The following is a 16,917-nucleotide window of genomic DNA, read 5'->3' as shown; positions in this document are numbered from 1 at the left end:
GAAAAGGGGAAAACATCCAGAATGCGGCAGTCCTGTGGGCGAAAATGCCTTGTTGATGCTAGAGGTCAGAGAAGAATGGGCCGACTGATTCAAGCTGATAGAAGAGCAACTTTGACTGAAATAACCACTTGTTACAACCGAGGTATTCAGCAAAGCATTTGTGAAGCCACAACAAACACAACCTTGAGGCGGATGGGCTACAACAGCAGAAGACCCCACCGGGTACCACTCATCTCCACTACAAATAGGAGAAAGAGGCTACAATTTGCACAAGCTCAACAAAATTGGACAGTTGAAGACTGGAAGAATGTTGCCTGGTCTGATGAGTCTTGATTTCTGTTGAGACATTCAGATGGTAGAGTCAGAATTTGGATCCATCATGCCTTGTTACCACTGTGTAGGCTGGTGGTGGTGGTGGTGTAATGTTTTGGGGGATGTTTTCTTGGCACACTTTAGGCCCCTTAGTGCCAATTGGGCATCGTTTAAATGCCACGGCCTACCTGAGCATTGTTTCTGACCATGTCCATCCCTTTATGACCACCATGTACCCATCCTCTGATGGCTACTTCCAGCAGGATAATACATCATGTCACAAAGCTCGAATCATTTCAAATTGGTTTCTTGAACATGACAATGAGTTCACTGTACTGAAATGGCCCCCACAGTCACCAGATCTCAACCCAATAGAGCATCTTTGGGATGTGGTGGAACGAGAGCTTCGTGCCCTGGATGTTCATCCCACAAATCTCCATCAACTGCAAGATGCTATCTTATAAATATGGGCCAACATTTCTAAAGAATGCTTTCATCACCTTGTTGAATCAATGCCATGTAGATTTAAGGCAGTTCTGAAGGCGAAAGGGGGTCAAACACAGTATTAGTATGGTGTTCCTAATAATCCTTTAGGTGAGTGTATGTCCTAGCTATGTTTTGGCTTACATGTTAGATTTAGGGCTAAAGTTGCAATTGTAGCTAGACTTACATTTAGGATTAGGGTAAATCATTACTGGTTAGGTTTTGGGTTAGGCATTAGGGCAAAGTTAAGTTTAGGTATACATATTATACTATTGGTCTTAGGGGGGGTCAAACACTGTATTAGTATGGTGTTCCTAATAATCCTTTAGGTGAGTGTATATGATTCTGTATACTTCTGTCAGAGGTTTTTATGGACAGAATTTCTAGGCGCAGCCAGGGGCCGGAGGGTGTCAGGTTTGGGGACCACACGATTTTGTCTCTGCTCTTTGCGGATGATGTTGTCGTGCTGGCCCCTTCAAGCCAGGACCTTCAGCATCCACTTGGACGGTTTGCAGTCGAGTGTGAAGCAGTGGGGATGAAAATCAGTACCTCCAAATCTGAGGCCATGGTCCTCAGTCGGAAAAGGGTGGCTTGCCCACTTCAGGTTGGTGGAGAGTGCCTGCCTCAAGTGGAGGAGTTTAAGTATCTAGGGGTCTTGTTCACGAGTGAGGGAAGGATGGAACGGGAGATTGACAGACGGATCGGTGCAGCTTCTGCAGTAATGTGGTCGATGTATCGGTCTGTGGTGAAGAAAGAGCTGAGCCGCAAGGCGAGGCTCTCGATTTACCGGTCAATCTACGTTCCTACTCTCACCTATGGTCATGAGCTTTGGGTCATGACCAAAAGGACAAGATCCCGGATACAGGCGGCCGAAATGAGCTTTCTCCGCAGGGTGGCCGGGCGATCCCTTAGAGATAGGGTGAGAAGCTCGGTCACCCGGGAGGAGCTCAGAGTAGAGCCGCTGCTCCTCCACATCGAGAGGGGTCAGCTGAGGTGGCTTGGGCATTTGTTTCGGATGCCTCCGGAAACGCCTTCCTGGGAAGGTGTTCCGGTCCTGTCCCACCGGGAGGAGACCCCGGTGTATACTTTTGGGGCACATCTAAGATCTTCTGGTAGATTATTCCAGTTGTGTACAGCACAACTGCTACACGCAACTTCTCCATGTTTAGTTTGGACTCTGGGCTCTACTAGCTGGCCTGTGTTCATAGATCTAAGAGCCCATGCTCTTATATACTTCTGTATACTTTTATATACTCCTATATACTTCTTATTAAACACATTTGTACCATTATTTTGACTATAGATCATCTGTTCAACTTCGTTTCTGGACAGATCAAACACCTCTGATTTTCATCCTGCCTCTGATTCAGACCTAAAACAAGTGGACAGTGGAATTAGCCGCCAGGTAGGAAAAAATACATCAGTCAGCCTTTCAGGACCGCAGTTGAATATATTCCTGCTGCAGAATGTGTCCATTTATAGTTAATTGGCTAGCTAATTACACCGTGCTCATCACATCAACCCACCTCTAACGGGTTAACTAAACAGCTGCCCTCTACTCCACTCTCCTCTTCGCTCCCACATCCAGAAACAATTGCACATACTGTATCTGTAAATATGGAGCTGTGAATTCATGTAATGCATATACTAAACAAACCCTGCATGTACAGCTTTAAAAAGAATCCATGTATTCTGTCTTTTTTTTGTCTGTGACAAGGAGAAGCCTTATACCAAGAATAGATGACAGTATGTGTATATGTGCTTAACTCTGGATACTACAATCGACCTTACATGTTACATGTCTGTATTCCTTTTAGAAGGCTGAATTGTTACATGTCTGTATTCCTTTTAGAAGGCTGAATTGTTACATGTCTGTATTCCTTTTAGAAGGCTGAATTGTTACATGTCTGTATTCCTTTTAGAAGGCTGAATTGTTACATGTCGGTATTCCTTTTAGAAGGCTGAATTGTTACATGTCTGTATTCCTTTTAGAAGGCTGAAACTCCCGTCGCCTGAGAGCATTCTGTGACCTGACGTTGGCAGCTTAGGCCACGACACCAAACTCTGACACTTAGTAGGTCTGTCAGACCTGCTTCCTCCTCTAGAGAAGTGGTGAAATGGGTTCATGTATATGACAGCCTGCTTATTGATCAGTGTTGTAATGTCACCTGCGAGACAGGCATTAGGGCTGCATGAAACTGTGTGTGTGTGTGTGTGTGTGTGTGTGTGTGTGTGTCACTGAGCGATAATGGACCTCCTAGTAAATAATGCAGTGGTTAGAGCACTCCCTTTCGCAATGCACCACCCTCTGTCATAAAAACTCTACTCTCTCCACTCTGGCTCATCTTTTTCTTCATTGACTCTTATTATTTACTCCAGCCTTACCAATAAACAACACAGAGACATGGTCTAACCAATATACAACACAGAGACATGGTCTAACCAATACACAACACAGAGACATGGTCTAACCAATATACAACTCAGAGACATGGTCTAACCAATATACAACACAGAGACATGGTCTAACCAATACACAACACAGAGACATGGTCTAACCAATATACAACACAGAGACATGGTCTAACCAATACACAACACAGAGACATGGTCTAACCAATATACAACACAGAGACATGGTCTAACCAATAAACAACACAGAGACATGGTCTAACCAATATACAACTCAGAGACATGGTCTAACCAATATACAACTCAGAGACATGGTCTAACCAATAAACAACACAGAGACATTGTCTAACCAATATACAACTCCGAGACATGGTCTAACCAATACACAACACAGAGACATTGTCTAACCAATACACAACACAGAGACATGGTCCAACCAATACACAACACAGAGACATGGTCTAACCAATACATAACACAGAGACATGGTCTAACCAATACACAACACAGAGACATGGTCTAACCAATACACAACAGGATTTATTAATACTCGCCCTTTAGACAGGATTTATTAATACTCGCCCTTTAGACAGGATTTATTAATACTCGCCCTTTTGACAGGATTTATTAATACTCGCCCTTTAGACAGGATTTAGTAATACTCGCCCTTTAGACAGGATTTAGTAATACTCGCCCTTTAGACAGGATTTAGTAGTACTCGCCCTTTAGACAGGATTGACCACCTTGGGCAGCGGGTTGTGATCAGCATTGTCCAGCTATACTAACCAATTTTCTGTCTTTTTTTTTCTTTACCAAGTTATTTATTACAATAGTTTAGTTGTGCACTATTTACAATGTTACATGTTATTCTGAAGAAATGAAAATGATCCCATTTATCAACTGGAAATCTCATAAATATCTGAACACTCTTATGACAGGTGCAGAAAACCCTGAGGGCAGACTTACTTAGTGTTGCAAGTCTGCTACTTACTGAACCCAATACAGATGCTTCTGGATTAGATGAAGGCAATATGGAAGACTTTGAAAGCCTTGCTGATATAACAATGCCAATGTCTGTTTTGGAAATAACATCCTGCCACATGGATGGACCTTTATAACAAAACATTGCATGCCAATACTATGAGGGTTTTGCAAGGACAGGAGGAGAACTGTTTGTGCAACTGCTTTTTTTCTCCTGCTGAGAGCAGCCAAATGGCCAGAATCTGAGCCAGGTGGCAGTCCTTTACCTGTTGCTTCTGTTAGAGAAACATGGGAATCTCTTCAATGTGTATCTTTCTGTAAAAACTGCAATATAATTCACATAGCCATCAATCAAATGGTTATCTATAGTGATAATGTGATTCCATGTCCACTTGCTGGTGTAGGCTGGCTTTTAGCGCTGCTGGCTAGCCTTCAAATGCCTGCTCTGATGGAAGCAGGCCCAGTTTACCAGACTAATGGATAGAGGAAGGCTCCCTGTAGACACTCCTGTAGACACTCTGCCCCCTCCCCCCAACCTGCCCCCTCCCATTACAGGGCTGGAGGGAAGACCAGAGTCCACTAATCACGGTGAATAACATATTAATCAGGAAGTGCCCGTTTCGGTTTTAATCATTGATCACATAGCGTTTGCCAAATCTCCCCTCCCTGGTGTCGGGTGTACAGTGGGGTTTTGGCCGTCGTTGACCCAGTCGGCAGTTTGTTCCCACAGACTAAACATCCCATTGTTCCGCTGTATATCTCCCGCTGGGCGTTTTGTCAAACAGCCCCGTGCGCCGCTAAGGATAACGCTGTCTCTCAGCAGCATGTGTCCACTGGAGTTGGGCCGGCATCACCGTCTCCCCCACCTCTGAGCGACTCTGTTCTGTCAGGGCTCACCGCTCAGACCCGTGGAAGCTATCTGTCGGCCCGCCCCTTTTACTTTCTCCTCTCTGCTTCCAGTTGCCTAGCAGCCATGGGCGGGTTTGACAGGGTTGACGCTACGTGCACGACGGCCTTTCCTCAAAATACTCACTGAAATATTGTGATTGGGTGCTCGCTTGACCATGGTGGGAGGACAGTGAGGATCATAGAGGGAGAGATGATGACGGAGGCAGAGTGTTCTGTTCATACGACTGCTCCTATCACTCAACAAGCAGTGAGACTCCGGTTGCATGAATAACTGATTTTATATGTAACAGCCCTCTGAAGAGAAGGGCAATGACTTACTGACAAGGGGAGTTTGGTCAAAAATCACTTAATTGGCCTGTGTCTGCAAAGCTTTCTCTCTTGGATGCAACTCTGAAAGCCTTTTTTATTATAAAAAATAAGTTGGTGCATGTGTTTGTCCTATTTTAGTTTCCCCTAATTGACTGTAAAATGACAAACATTTGCTTTCCTACATTGTTAAACTTTGTCATTATTTGGAATCTTTTTTGTCTCTCTCTCTCTTGCACTCTCTCTCTTCCTCTCTCTCTCGTACTCTCTCTCTCGTACTCTCTCTCTTCCTCTCTCTCTCTTCCTCTCTCTCTCGCTCTCTCTCTTGCACTCTCTCTTGCTCTCTCGCACTCTCGCTCTCTCGCACTCTCGCTCTCTCTCTCGCTCTCGCTCTCTCTCTCTCTCGCTCTCTCTCTTGCACTCTCTCTCGCACTCTCTCTCTTGCTCTCTCTCTCGCTCTCTCTCTTGCTATCACTCAGCTCTGCTGCAGGCAAGATGACCACAGTCTGGTATCGGCCCACCTGGGATCTGTCCCTAGAGCCCTTGGTCTCCTGTAAGCTGTGCCTTGGGGAGTTCCCCCTGGAGCAGATGACCACCATCGGCCAGTGCCAGTGTGTCTTCTGTACACCGGTACTGTTTCATCACCAAACCTGTCTTCTGTCTCTGTGGTTCTGTTGTCTGGCCGGGTTTCAGACCTGTAGGGGAAGGCCTGTGACCAGGTGGTTGTGCTTGGCTCAGAGATTGGTGATCTTTATCTCAGTCAAAAAGCAACACGTGGTGAGGTAACCGGGAAACCATTTTGAACCAGTGGAAACTCATCCTGTTGGAAGAATATGGTGCTTGCAGTGCCAGTGTTGTGGGTTTGATTCCCAAGGCAAGGCCAGTGCAAAAAGAAAAGTATTACTGTAAGTCGCTCTAAATATGAGCATCTGCTAAATTATTTTCATGTAAAAAATTAAATAAATAATATGTAAATGTTCTTCCTTACTTTAACATAGGTCAATCTGTTTGACTCTCCAATCAGTGTCGTTATCAGTGTAATTCATTATATTAGTTGTGTTGCTGCTGTAGTAAGTGGATTGCCTATTTGAATTGTGACGTAGCACTTTAACTCACTGTTACCATCCATTGGATCTCACTCAGGGCTATGGAAGTGAAGTTTAGCATTATGCAAGCCTACAGTTTGTCATGTAGCTGTGAGGAGTCTTGGATAAGAAGTCCCCTGAAAATACTTTCATTGGATAGTAATGTGTTTAGCAGGTTTCTCTTGGGCTCACTTGTCATAACAGAATGATACGAGCCAAAATCTGAGGTCTTCTACTACAGGAGAAGCACATTGTTGTTTTAATATAAAGTGTTCCAGCACATGTTCTGATTGACTGCATAGCTACAGAATGAGGTCAACACTCTACTCTTTTCTTTCAGTGCCTGAAACAGTATGTGGAACTACTGATCAAAGAGGGCCTCGAAACTGCTATCAGCTGTCCAGATTCTGCCTGTCCAAAACAAGGACATTTACTGGAAAATGAGGTATCATTTACAACAATAACAGCCTTACAGTCATACAGTTATATTGATCCATTTTAAGAACAGTATTGATTATACAATCAAACTTCAGTCTGTGACATGCAATTGCATGATCAAAATACATAGAAGCTTGTGGTAATTTGGGATAATTGCATTTAATTTGACAATTTAAAGCAAAACATTTCTTTCATATCATGTAGCGAGGCAGGTTTGCCAGACAACAGTCTGATGGATGATGGTCTTTTTGTGCTGTCGTGCCAACTTCTTTACACTAATAGAGCATGGAGTTGGCAAGAACGAGCAGATCTGGGCCCTCGATGGGAGGACATGACGAAGTAGGGAAAATGTTTCCTTGCGAGACAAAATACATCCCAGAAAATCATGTGACCAAAAGGGGAGGACTTGCAGGGTACAGCCTTGAGGGGGGGACTTGCAGGGTACAGCCTTGAGGTGGGGACTTGCAGGGTACAGCCTTGAGGGGGGGACTTGCAGGGTACAGCCTTGAGGGGGGGACTTGCGGGGTACAGTAAAAGGTGTTCTGGTTTTGTTGGATGAAGAACAGAGAGGATGTGGTTATTTTAGGTTTTCATGGAGGAGTGTCTAAGTCATAATCTCCAAACCTGCTAGTGCTGAGGTCCGTGTTAGGCTTCAGGCAAGACTCCTTCAGGTCAAAATCAGGGCCCAAGAAGTCACTCCTGGACCTGTCCGGTGTCCACAGGGCTAGTCAAGAAAACCTTAAGGCCAGTTTACCATGTGGACTACATGGTCTCTGTCTCCAGCCCAGGGCTCCATGGTCTCTGTCTCCAGCCCAGGGCTCCAAGGTCTCTGTCTCCAGCCCAGGGCTCCATGGTCTCTGTCTCCAGCCCAGGGCTCCATGGTCTCTGTCTCCAGCCCAGGGCTCCAAGGTCTCTGTCTCCAGCCCAGGGCTCCAAGGTCTCTGTCTCCAGCCCAGGGCTCCATGGTCTCCGTCTCCAGCCCAGGGCTCCATGGTCTCTGTCTCCAGCCCAGGGCTCCATGGTCTCTGTCTTCACTGTAATACTTCATGCTTCCACTGAGGAAACCATCAGCAAACATCTAAGAGTGCTGTCCCCTACACACAGTTGGCCTGTCTGTGCATCGGGGGCTCCTCCCTCCTTTGGGTCAGGCTGCAGTATTCTGGACCCATCATGGATGCTTCTCCTAGCTTTAAGGAGGTGTGTGGCCTCTGACATCTGTTTGGCACTGGGGTCCCTGTCCCCAAACAACACAGTGGCCCAAACATTGGAGAATCCATCCGGAGAATGAAGTGTTTACCTCTGTGTTGCTCTTGCTGGTCCTCTTGAAGAGATCCACCTACAGAGATGACATCATTACTCTTAAGAGGCAGAAACGATTGTGACCTAATAGGAGACTGAAGTGCTATTTATAAAGCTGGAAGTGGGAGATGGGTTCAAATTACATTGTCTATGAATAAATCTTGAAACAGACTAGTCTACACAGTCCACGATATGCTCAGATGCAGCCTCTTTTCTTAAACAACAATTGCAAATGTAATATACAGTACATATAGCATATATTTAATATAACTAATCACAATATTCAGTATGACATAAGCATGCAAAATCTGGTCTCAGTTTTCTTTGTTTCCACAGTTAGTACAGTAGGGGCAGGAATTGATCCTTTTAAATCACAGAAATAAATATGCTGACTTAGACACTAGTAATATGTAACATGGGTAATACTCTGAAGGATGGTGGTTACAAAAACTCTGATTCAGCCCTACTGAAGTCTTAATTATTATTAACACAAGGCAAAAGTCAAAATAAGAGACATGGAAAATACTGTAGCTTTACAGGACTTTAGCATTGATTCTACAAGGGTCTGGAACTCTGTGGGATGGATGAGACTCACAGCCTGATGGACTACACAGCCTGATGGACTACACAGCCTGATTGACTACACAGCCTCATTGACAGCCTGATTGGCTGCCTGATTGACTATGCAGCCTGATTGGCTGCCTGATTGACTATGCAGCCTGATTGACTGCCTGATTGACTAGACGGCCTGATTGACTACCTGATTGGCTACGCAGCCTGATTGGCTGCCTGATTGGCTATGCAGCCTGATTGACTGCCTGATTGACTAGACGGCCTGATTGACTACCTGATTGACTAGACGGCCTGATTGACTACCTGATTGACTACACTGCCTGATTGACTGGAGACGTCTAGCTATGCAGAGTGGATGGTCCCTGCCTCATCTCCATCCTTCCCTGGAGATGTGTTGCTATGCAGAGTGGATGGTCCCTGCCTCATCTCCATCCTTCCCTGGAGACGTGTTGCTATGCAGAGTGGATGGTCCCTGCCTCATCTCCATCCTTCCCTGGAGACGTGTTGCTATGCAGAGTGGATGGTCCCTGCCTCATCTCCATCCTTCCCTGGAGACGTGTTGCTATGCAGAGTGGATGGACCCTGCCTCATCTCCATCCTTCCCTGGAGACGTGTTGCTATGCAGAGTGGATGGACCCTGCCTCATCTCCATCCTTCCCTGGAGACGTGTTGCTATGCAGAGTGGATGGACCCTGCCTCATCTCCATCCTTCCCTGGAGACGTGTTGCTATGCAGAGTGGATGGACCCTGCCTCATCTCCATTCTTCCCTGGAGACGTGTTGCTATGCAGAGGTGATGGTCCCTGCCTCATCTCCATTCTTCCCTGGAGACGTGTTGCTATGCAGAGTGGATGGTCCCTGCCTCATCTCCATCCTTCCCTGGAGATGTGTTGCTATGCAGAGTGGATGGTCCCTGCCTCATCTCCATCCTTCCCTGGAGACGTGTTGCTATGCAGAGTGGATGGTCCCTGCCTCATCTCCATTCTTCCCTGGAGACGTGTTGCTATGCAGAGTGGATGGACCCTGCCTCATCTCCATCCTTCCCTGGAGACGTGTTGCTATGCAGAGTGGATGGACCCTGCCTCATCTCCATCCTTCCCTGGAGACGTGTTGCTATGCAGAGTGGATGGTCCCTGCCTCATCTCCATTCTTCCCTGATTGAGGTCAGCCTGAAGGGACTGTTCCTCTCCGTTACCAGACAGTTTGCTTGATGCCCCCCCCCCCCGGCTTGGGATATGGTCTGTCAGAGACTAGTCAGTCCACTACTATGTCATTTGACTCTGAATCAATGGATGTTGAGCTTGAACACTTCCAAACCCTGATGTCATTTTCTTCTGTGTGTAGTAATGACTGTATATTAACCTTCTGTGTACAGTACCTTGACAGGTTTTTTGTTATGCTGACATTTAGTTTGGGTTTTGGAATTGATCCTTAGACTACAGACCTTCCTCAGATCCTGAGATTTATATCGCAGAAACAAATTAGTTGTGAAATTCTCATCCGTCACCAACTGAACATGCTAATACCTTTTGAAAATCAGTACTTCAATCCGATCCATGTCAAGGATGCGAGGTAATTGTGTCATATATGAATCATCATGCTGTGTTCTGTGGTTTACTGGAAAGACTGGCCAGAAATGGGAGCAGTGGGTGAATGTTAAGCTTCTGTTGCGCTCCTGGGATTATTTGGTCCGCTACAGAATGTGATGTTTTCAGATACCAGATTGATCTCTGTAATCGCAAACAAAGGTTTTTGTACCAAATATTAGGTTCTGCTTTTCTGATGTATCAAATACTTATGTCATGCAATGAAATGCTAATTAATTACTTAAAAATCATACAATGTGATTTTTCTGGATTTTGAAGAGTACCTATGATAAGAAATGACAGACTTCTACATGCTTTGTAAGTGGGAAAATCTGCAAAATCGGCTGTGTATTTAACGCTGTAGTTGTGGTGTAGTGTTGGCAAGGGAACCAGGCGCAGGCATTTATCACGTTCGTGGGTTTTAATGAACAACAAACAAACAAACCAAACACGAACGGAAAACGATACTAAGGACTGAATGAATATAAAGTGTGCGACAACGCGACTTAACAACTAACATTCAAACAGTACATCCAACATATGATCTTACTCGTTTTCCTTTTCTCTTCTCTCCCTTGGTTTGTCCTGCAGATTGAGTGCATGGTGACCACAGAGATGATGCAGAGATACCAGAAGCTGCAGTTTGAGAGGGGTAAGGATCTCCTCAGTGTCAGACTGGCTGGTCTTCAGGTTTCACCTGATGTGACCCATCAAGTCAGTGAAATCCATTTTGTAAAGTTATTTTTACATGGGCGGTTAGCGGACTGGTGACTGGAATCATCAAGTATCGTCTTGATTAGTTTAAATTGATTATCATTTCAGTGGTAGGCCTATATGTTAGCTTGCACTCTTCCAGGATAGAGAATGTCTTTAAATGTGTGATTCCTGCGTCTTCCTGTTGGTCTGAGGGTTCCATTATGAATTCATTGTCTGTGGTTGTGTATGTGTGTAACATCTCTGCCTTTCCAGTGTTAGTGAGTTTTATTCTCTGCCGAGCATGTCCTTATACTGTGACAGTGTAATGATACAGGTTTCCAGAACAATCTTTGACACACCCACTCAGTACTGCATCTGCCTCAAGGTTACTCCTTACACACACACACACACACACAAACACACATACACACACACACACACACACACACACACACACGTGCACAGTATAGTGACCATGACCAGATTAGATCCCCAGAAATGGGTAAAAATCCTTTAAAAAGCTGGGAGATAAGTGGATGATGGCACTCAGCCATCTCGTCAATGTTCCGGGCTAGCCAAGCAGAATTCTGTCTGTAACCTTTCCATATGTCCTCATTATGGATCCAAACAGTGAATGCTGTGTTGCTCGCAAGTACAGAGCAGTCATATTGTACCCAGAGAGTCACAGAGCAGCAGAGATGGTAGAGAGACAGCAAGACATCCAACTCTTGCCTGTAGTGTGTTGCCCCAGAACGAGACATCTCACTTGGATAACTGTCTCTGCTAGGGTTCAGGGAAGAGGACAAGTGGACCACAGCCAGCTGTTACCTTCCACGTGAGCATGTCAGGGATTGTGGAAGAGGTGACTATGCAGGGGCAGGGTTACACCTGGAGAGGGTACCCTCAATATTAGAATGTTTTTTGGTAACCGGCTCGAGTCATAGATTAGATGAACCAATGAGTTCATCCGAGCTCTGACACCATTCTTTGAGAGCAGCACAGAAGGTAAAGGTTGCTGCGATTTTGATTAAACCGCACCAGACTTTGGAGTCCCACTCCAATTTAGGATGGGCAGTTCAGGGGAGCCAAACCAAACAGTGGAGAACAAAACTTTCATGCTTGAATTATCTTACTGTGTGCGGGCAAAAAACGCATGTGTTGCATGCTTCTCCCACTGCAACTGAAGCTCTCTGTCAGCCAGCAGCTCTTAAATGAGCTGTTCCAGGTCAGGTGACAGACATCCGGACTGATGAGGTGACTAACACGGGTTAAACACATGCTGACAGATGAGATGCTGTCAAACAGTGCAGAGACTAATTGGGTCAAGAAAAAAACATTGCTGCATCGCTGATTCCAGAATGCTGACAGTCATCGAGATGTTGGGTTTGTTTTGTAGCAACAGACCAAACATTGAGTGAATGACAGCTTTTTTTGTTTGTTTGGTAGAAAATGGAATTGGAAAAGTAGAAGTGTTTTGCTGCGACGGTTGACAGCATCAACTGAAGGGCTGAGACACTGTGATCGTACGGAAAAAGCAACACGAGATTGTGTGTTTTCCTCAGTCACTTTTGTACTTCTGAATCTTTTTCAGAGTGCCATGTAAGAAAATTCTAGGTTTGGTTTGTCAATCTCCCTGACACAACGACAGTACGCTAGAAAACCATGTAGCAGTGAAAGAATACGGGGAAAACACAAGCCTTTCTGTTCTATAAACGTGTTGACATCATATTTCGATGTGTCGCTCGTAGCACAGCAGCAGTCACCATGCCTCTACAAGTGAGCTGTGGGTACTGTTGGTGATACCGGCCCTGGTTTTGTCCCACCACAGAGGTGCTTCTGGACCCATGCCGAACCTGGTGCCCGTCATCATCATGCCAGGCAGTGTGCCAGTTGAAGGAGGCTGAGGTGGCACTACCACAGCTGGTTCAGTGTGCCGTGTGCAACCTGGAGTTCTGCTCCGTCTGCAGGGCAAACTGGCACCCAGGGGAAGCCTGCCCCCCCCAGGAGAACAACCTGCCCATCACAGCCTTCCTGCCAGGAGAGACCAGGTACTCTTTGTCACTTCCTCTCCATCACGCCTTTGCTACCAGTTGAAGACAAACCATTGTGATGTAAGCTACAGGTAAAATGGCTGGCATAAAGGCTGGTTGATATCCTGCTGGTAGACGTTTCTTTTCAACTCTCTGCTGGTCACGACGCTCCCGAGTTCTGTTTGCGACCCTCGCCAACCGAGGTCCACTCATCATGAACACCCTGTGGTTCCAGAATGAGTCCAGCTCTACCAGATTCCTGACGGACTGATCCGGGGCGGGCAGTATGGGCTGAGCTTTTCCTGGGTGCTGGTGTTTCCTGGGTGCTGGTGTTTCCTGGGTGCTGGTGTGACTGGGCTCTGTGTTGGTGAGGGAGATCATTAAAGTGGGTGGTGGGGTGATGGAGTTGATGTGATCCTAGACTAGTGTCTCAAAGTTCTTCATGATGACCCAAGTCAGAGTTCCAGTAGTGTGACTTTAGCTCAGTAACCTTGTCATATTTGGGTCTTGGAATAATGGTGGACATTTTGAAGACGGTTGGTGAAGCGACTAGGGAAGGGACATGTCTTAACACTCCTGCTAGTTAGTTTGAAAATGAAGATGCCATCAGCGCCAGCAGTCAGGATTAAGCTGCTTGACTGTCCTAATCAAGATGTCTACTGGGATGTAACCCCAGTGAGCTGTGAGGAATGAGTGCTTAGCTTCTCTGGAAGTGAGAAATGAGTGCTTAGCCTTTTACAGTTTATGCAAGGAAAATGCCCTTTCATTATAGTATTTCCAAGGAGAATGCATTTCACAGTATATGCAAGGATAAAATACCTTTATTGTGGACGCGTCCCTGTCCATCTGGTCAAAACGCGTCCCTGTCCATCTGGTCAAAACGCGTCCCTGTCCATCTGGTCATAACGAGTCCCTGTCCATCTGGTCAAAACGCGTCCCTGTCCATCTGGTCATAACGAGTCCCTGTCCATCTGGTCAAAACGTGTACCTGTCCCTCTAGTCCAAATGTCCCACTAAATGGATTCTCTTTTCTCAGACCAGCTCAGTACTTACTAGTGGTGCTTCCTGCTGAAGCGGAGGAGGCCCTTAAATCCTAAGTATAACAGTGGCAAAGCATGTTGAATAGAAGATATGTTGGTGAAATTTGGGCAGCACTTCCCTTAAATTCCTGTTATTGAAGTACACGCTAATGACAAATGCAGCCTCCGTGTAGAGGGTTTGTAGTTCCAATCTAGAACTCCTGTATTGCATGGTTGGTGTCGGCCTGGGGAGAAAACAATTGATGAGAGATACTGGTGAATTCCTGGGTGATGGGATCGAAGTATTCCAAGTTGGGAGGGCTTTGAGTTACAGTAATCACATCATGAGTTGTTAATTAACCCCCTTAACGGAGTATGTTGCTTGTCCTTTCTGTTCAATAGACTGAGGCCCCAGAGATGTTTGGGCTAGATCACAGTGGCATAGCCACACTTCTGAGAGGAAGCTGGAATCCAAATGTCCTGTTTTGTTGCAAATTGGCTGTAAGGGTATCGGATGAAGCAGGACGTGAAAAGGTGTGCCTTAATTCACTTTGGCCAGAGGGGATCAATAGACAGAGAATTGTCTTTGGAAGGGAATGGTCTTGTTCCACCCCTCTGAGACTCCAACTGACATCTGTGCCTGACCTCAAAGAGCGGCCGCAGTCCGAATGAAAAGGAGTAGCAAGATCATCCTTTTAAAGACAGGATTCTTGTTTTGAACAATAACAAAGGGATCACCCGATCTGTGTCTTGGCTAAATGTTGAGGCAGGATCTGGAGAAAAGTAACTACTCTTAAATTCAACTGTATGAAAGACCTGATATCGATGTTAACAAAATTCAGATTTTTACATTGTTTACATGAACGTTGTTTACCAGTGTTGTTTACCATGGTCCTCGTTGAGGTTGTGTTGGGGAATCACAGGTCACCTCTGAGGCATTAATAAGTGTTATTCTTCCATGGATATGCTTCAGTCATTTATAAGTCAAAAAAATCTGCATGCAACAGAAAAGCACTTTGGGTTTCTCATTCTATTTTCATTTTGTGTTAATAGAAATGCTGTTTTATTTCTTGTAGCCGGGTGGTTGGGTGGCCTTGTGACCTGGTGGCCTGGTGGCCAAGTGACCTGGTGGCCTAGTGGCCTGCTGGCCTGGTGGCTGGGTGGCCTGGTGGCCGGGTGGCCGGGTGGCCTGGTGGCCGGGTGGCCTGGTGGCCGGGTGGCCTGGTGGCCTGGTGGCCGGGTGGCCGTGCCCATTCAACCCTGCTGTCAAAATCTGCTGTATGAGAGACTGGCTGCATTCCTTAACAGTGCCATTAAAATCTCCACGTTTCTCCTCTGTGTCCCTTTAGCTCCTTCTATAAGAGTGATGACGAAGAGGGTCCTATCAAGCGCTGTCCCAAGTGTAAGGTGTACATCGAGAGGGATGAAGGCTGTGCCCAGATGATGTGTAAGAACTGCAAACACGCCTTCTGCTGGTACTGCCTGGAGTCCCTAGACGTGAGTAGAAAACACACAAACGCCTCTGTGAGTAGATAACTGTCTCTCACACACACACACACACGCACGCCTCTGTGAGTAGATAACCGTCTCTTTCACACACACGCACGCACACACACACACACACGCACGCCTCTGTGAGTAGATAACTGTCTCTTTCACACACACACACTGTGCTGGTACTTTTCTGGTCCCAGTGTTTTTCTGAAACACTTCCCCACTCCATTTCTATATGGACTTATTCCTGCTTATCTTTGCACATTTTTATTTCCTATTAGAGTGTGAAGTCTGTTGGATCAGATTGTTTAGATTGTTCTGAGGTCTGGTGTTAACGGTGTTATCAGGGCATGAAAGCATGAGGTGTGATAAGACTATTGACGTCTGGATTTACAAATCCAAACTCATTTAGGATGTTTGATACAAAGGAGCTGAAATGGAGGGGCTTTCTGTGATTGAAGAAGGCTAGACGGATTTACCCAGGATACTGGGTAAATCCTAACCACAGACCTGGGTAGTTAGATGTCCAGTATCCTGGGTAAATCCTAACCACAGACCTGGGTAGTTAGATGTCCAGTATCCTGGGTTAATCCTAACCACAGACCTGGGTAGTTAGATGTCCAGTATCCTGGGTAAATCCTAACCACAGACCTGGGTAGTTAGATGTCCAGTATCCTGGGTTAATCCTAACCACAGACCAGGGTAGTTAGATGTCCAGTATCCTGGGTTAATCCTAACTGGTCGTTAGATCTCACTGGTCATTTAAAAGCAATATTCTCCCAGCAGCTGCCTGTCCTCTCAGGGTACTAACAACAGCACTAATGATATGCTCACCCCCCCCACCTCCTTTCTGTATGTGTCATTTTGTGTTTTTGTGAGACAGGATGACTTCCTTTTGATCCACTATGACAAAGGCCCCTGTCGGAATAAACTGGGCCATTCCAGAGCCTCTGTCATCTGGCACAGAACACAAGTACGTATCCTTGGCATGTTTGTCTTTTTGATTTGCAAGTTGGACCTGGTCACGTGTTGTTGGGAGGCTGCAGGTTACTGTTTGTTCCTGTCATATGTGTCCTTATAGTATGTGCACATTCTCCAGTCACTTCTGGCTGTAGTTAGTGTGTTCTTTGGTAGTGTACTTCCTACAGTAGTTATCTGGGCTCAGCTGCCCTTAAAGCATTACAAACTAAACCCAATACAGGTGCTGGTCATAAAATTGTAATATCATCAAAAAGTTTATTTATTTCAGTAATTCCATTCAAAAAGTGAAACTTATATTTTATATTCATTCATTG

General features: G+C 45.7%; 1 protein-coding gene across 2 annotated transcripts in view; it reads left to right on the top strand.

Annotated features, from left to right (window-relative positions):
• Window positions 1-16,917, top strand: part of rnf144aa (ring finger protein 144aa) — a 44,832-nt gene that overhangs the window by 19,505 nt on the left and 8,410 nt on the right. The window contains exons 2-7 of one of the 2 annotated variants that reach the window (XM_010898132.3): window positions 5,883-6,033; window positions 6,829-6,933; window positions 10,975-11,035; window positions 12,908-13,127; window positions 15,478-15,625; window positions 16,506-16,595. In XM_010898132.3, coding sequence (XP_010896434.1) covers window positions 5,899-6,033; window positions 6,829-6,933; window positions 10,975-11,035; window positions 12,908-13,127; window positions 15,478-15,625; window positions 16,506-16,595 — 759 coding nt within the window. In that variant the 5' untranslated portion in view covers window positions 5,883-5,898. The remainder of the gene's footprint in view (window positions 1-5,882; window positions 6,034-6,828; window positions 6,934-10,974; window positions 11,036-12,907; window positions 13,128-15,477; window positions 15,626-16,505; window positions 16,596-16,917) is intronic. The other variant, XM_010898130.3, reaches the window with a different exon arrangement.

Source organism: Esox lucius, chromosome 15, assembly GCF_011004845.1.
Source record: "Esox lucius isolate fEsoLuc1 chromosome 15, fEsoLuc1.pri, whole genome shotgun sequence".
Taxonomy (NCBI): domain Eukaryota; kingdom Metazoa; phylum Chordata; class Actinopteri; order Esociformes; family Esocidae; genus Esox; species Esox lucius.
This window is presented reverse-complemented; position numbering and strand designations above follow the sequence as displayed.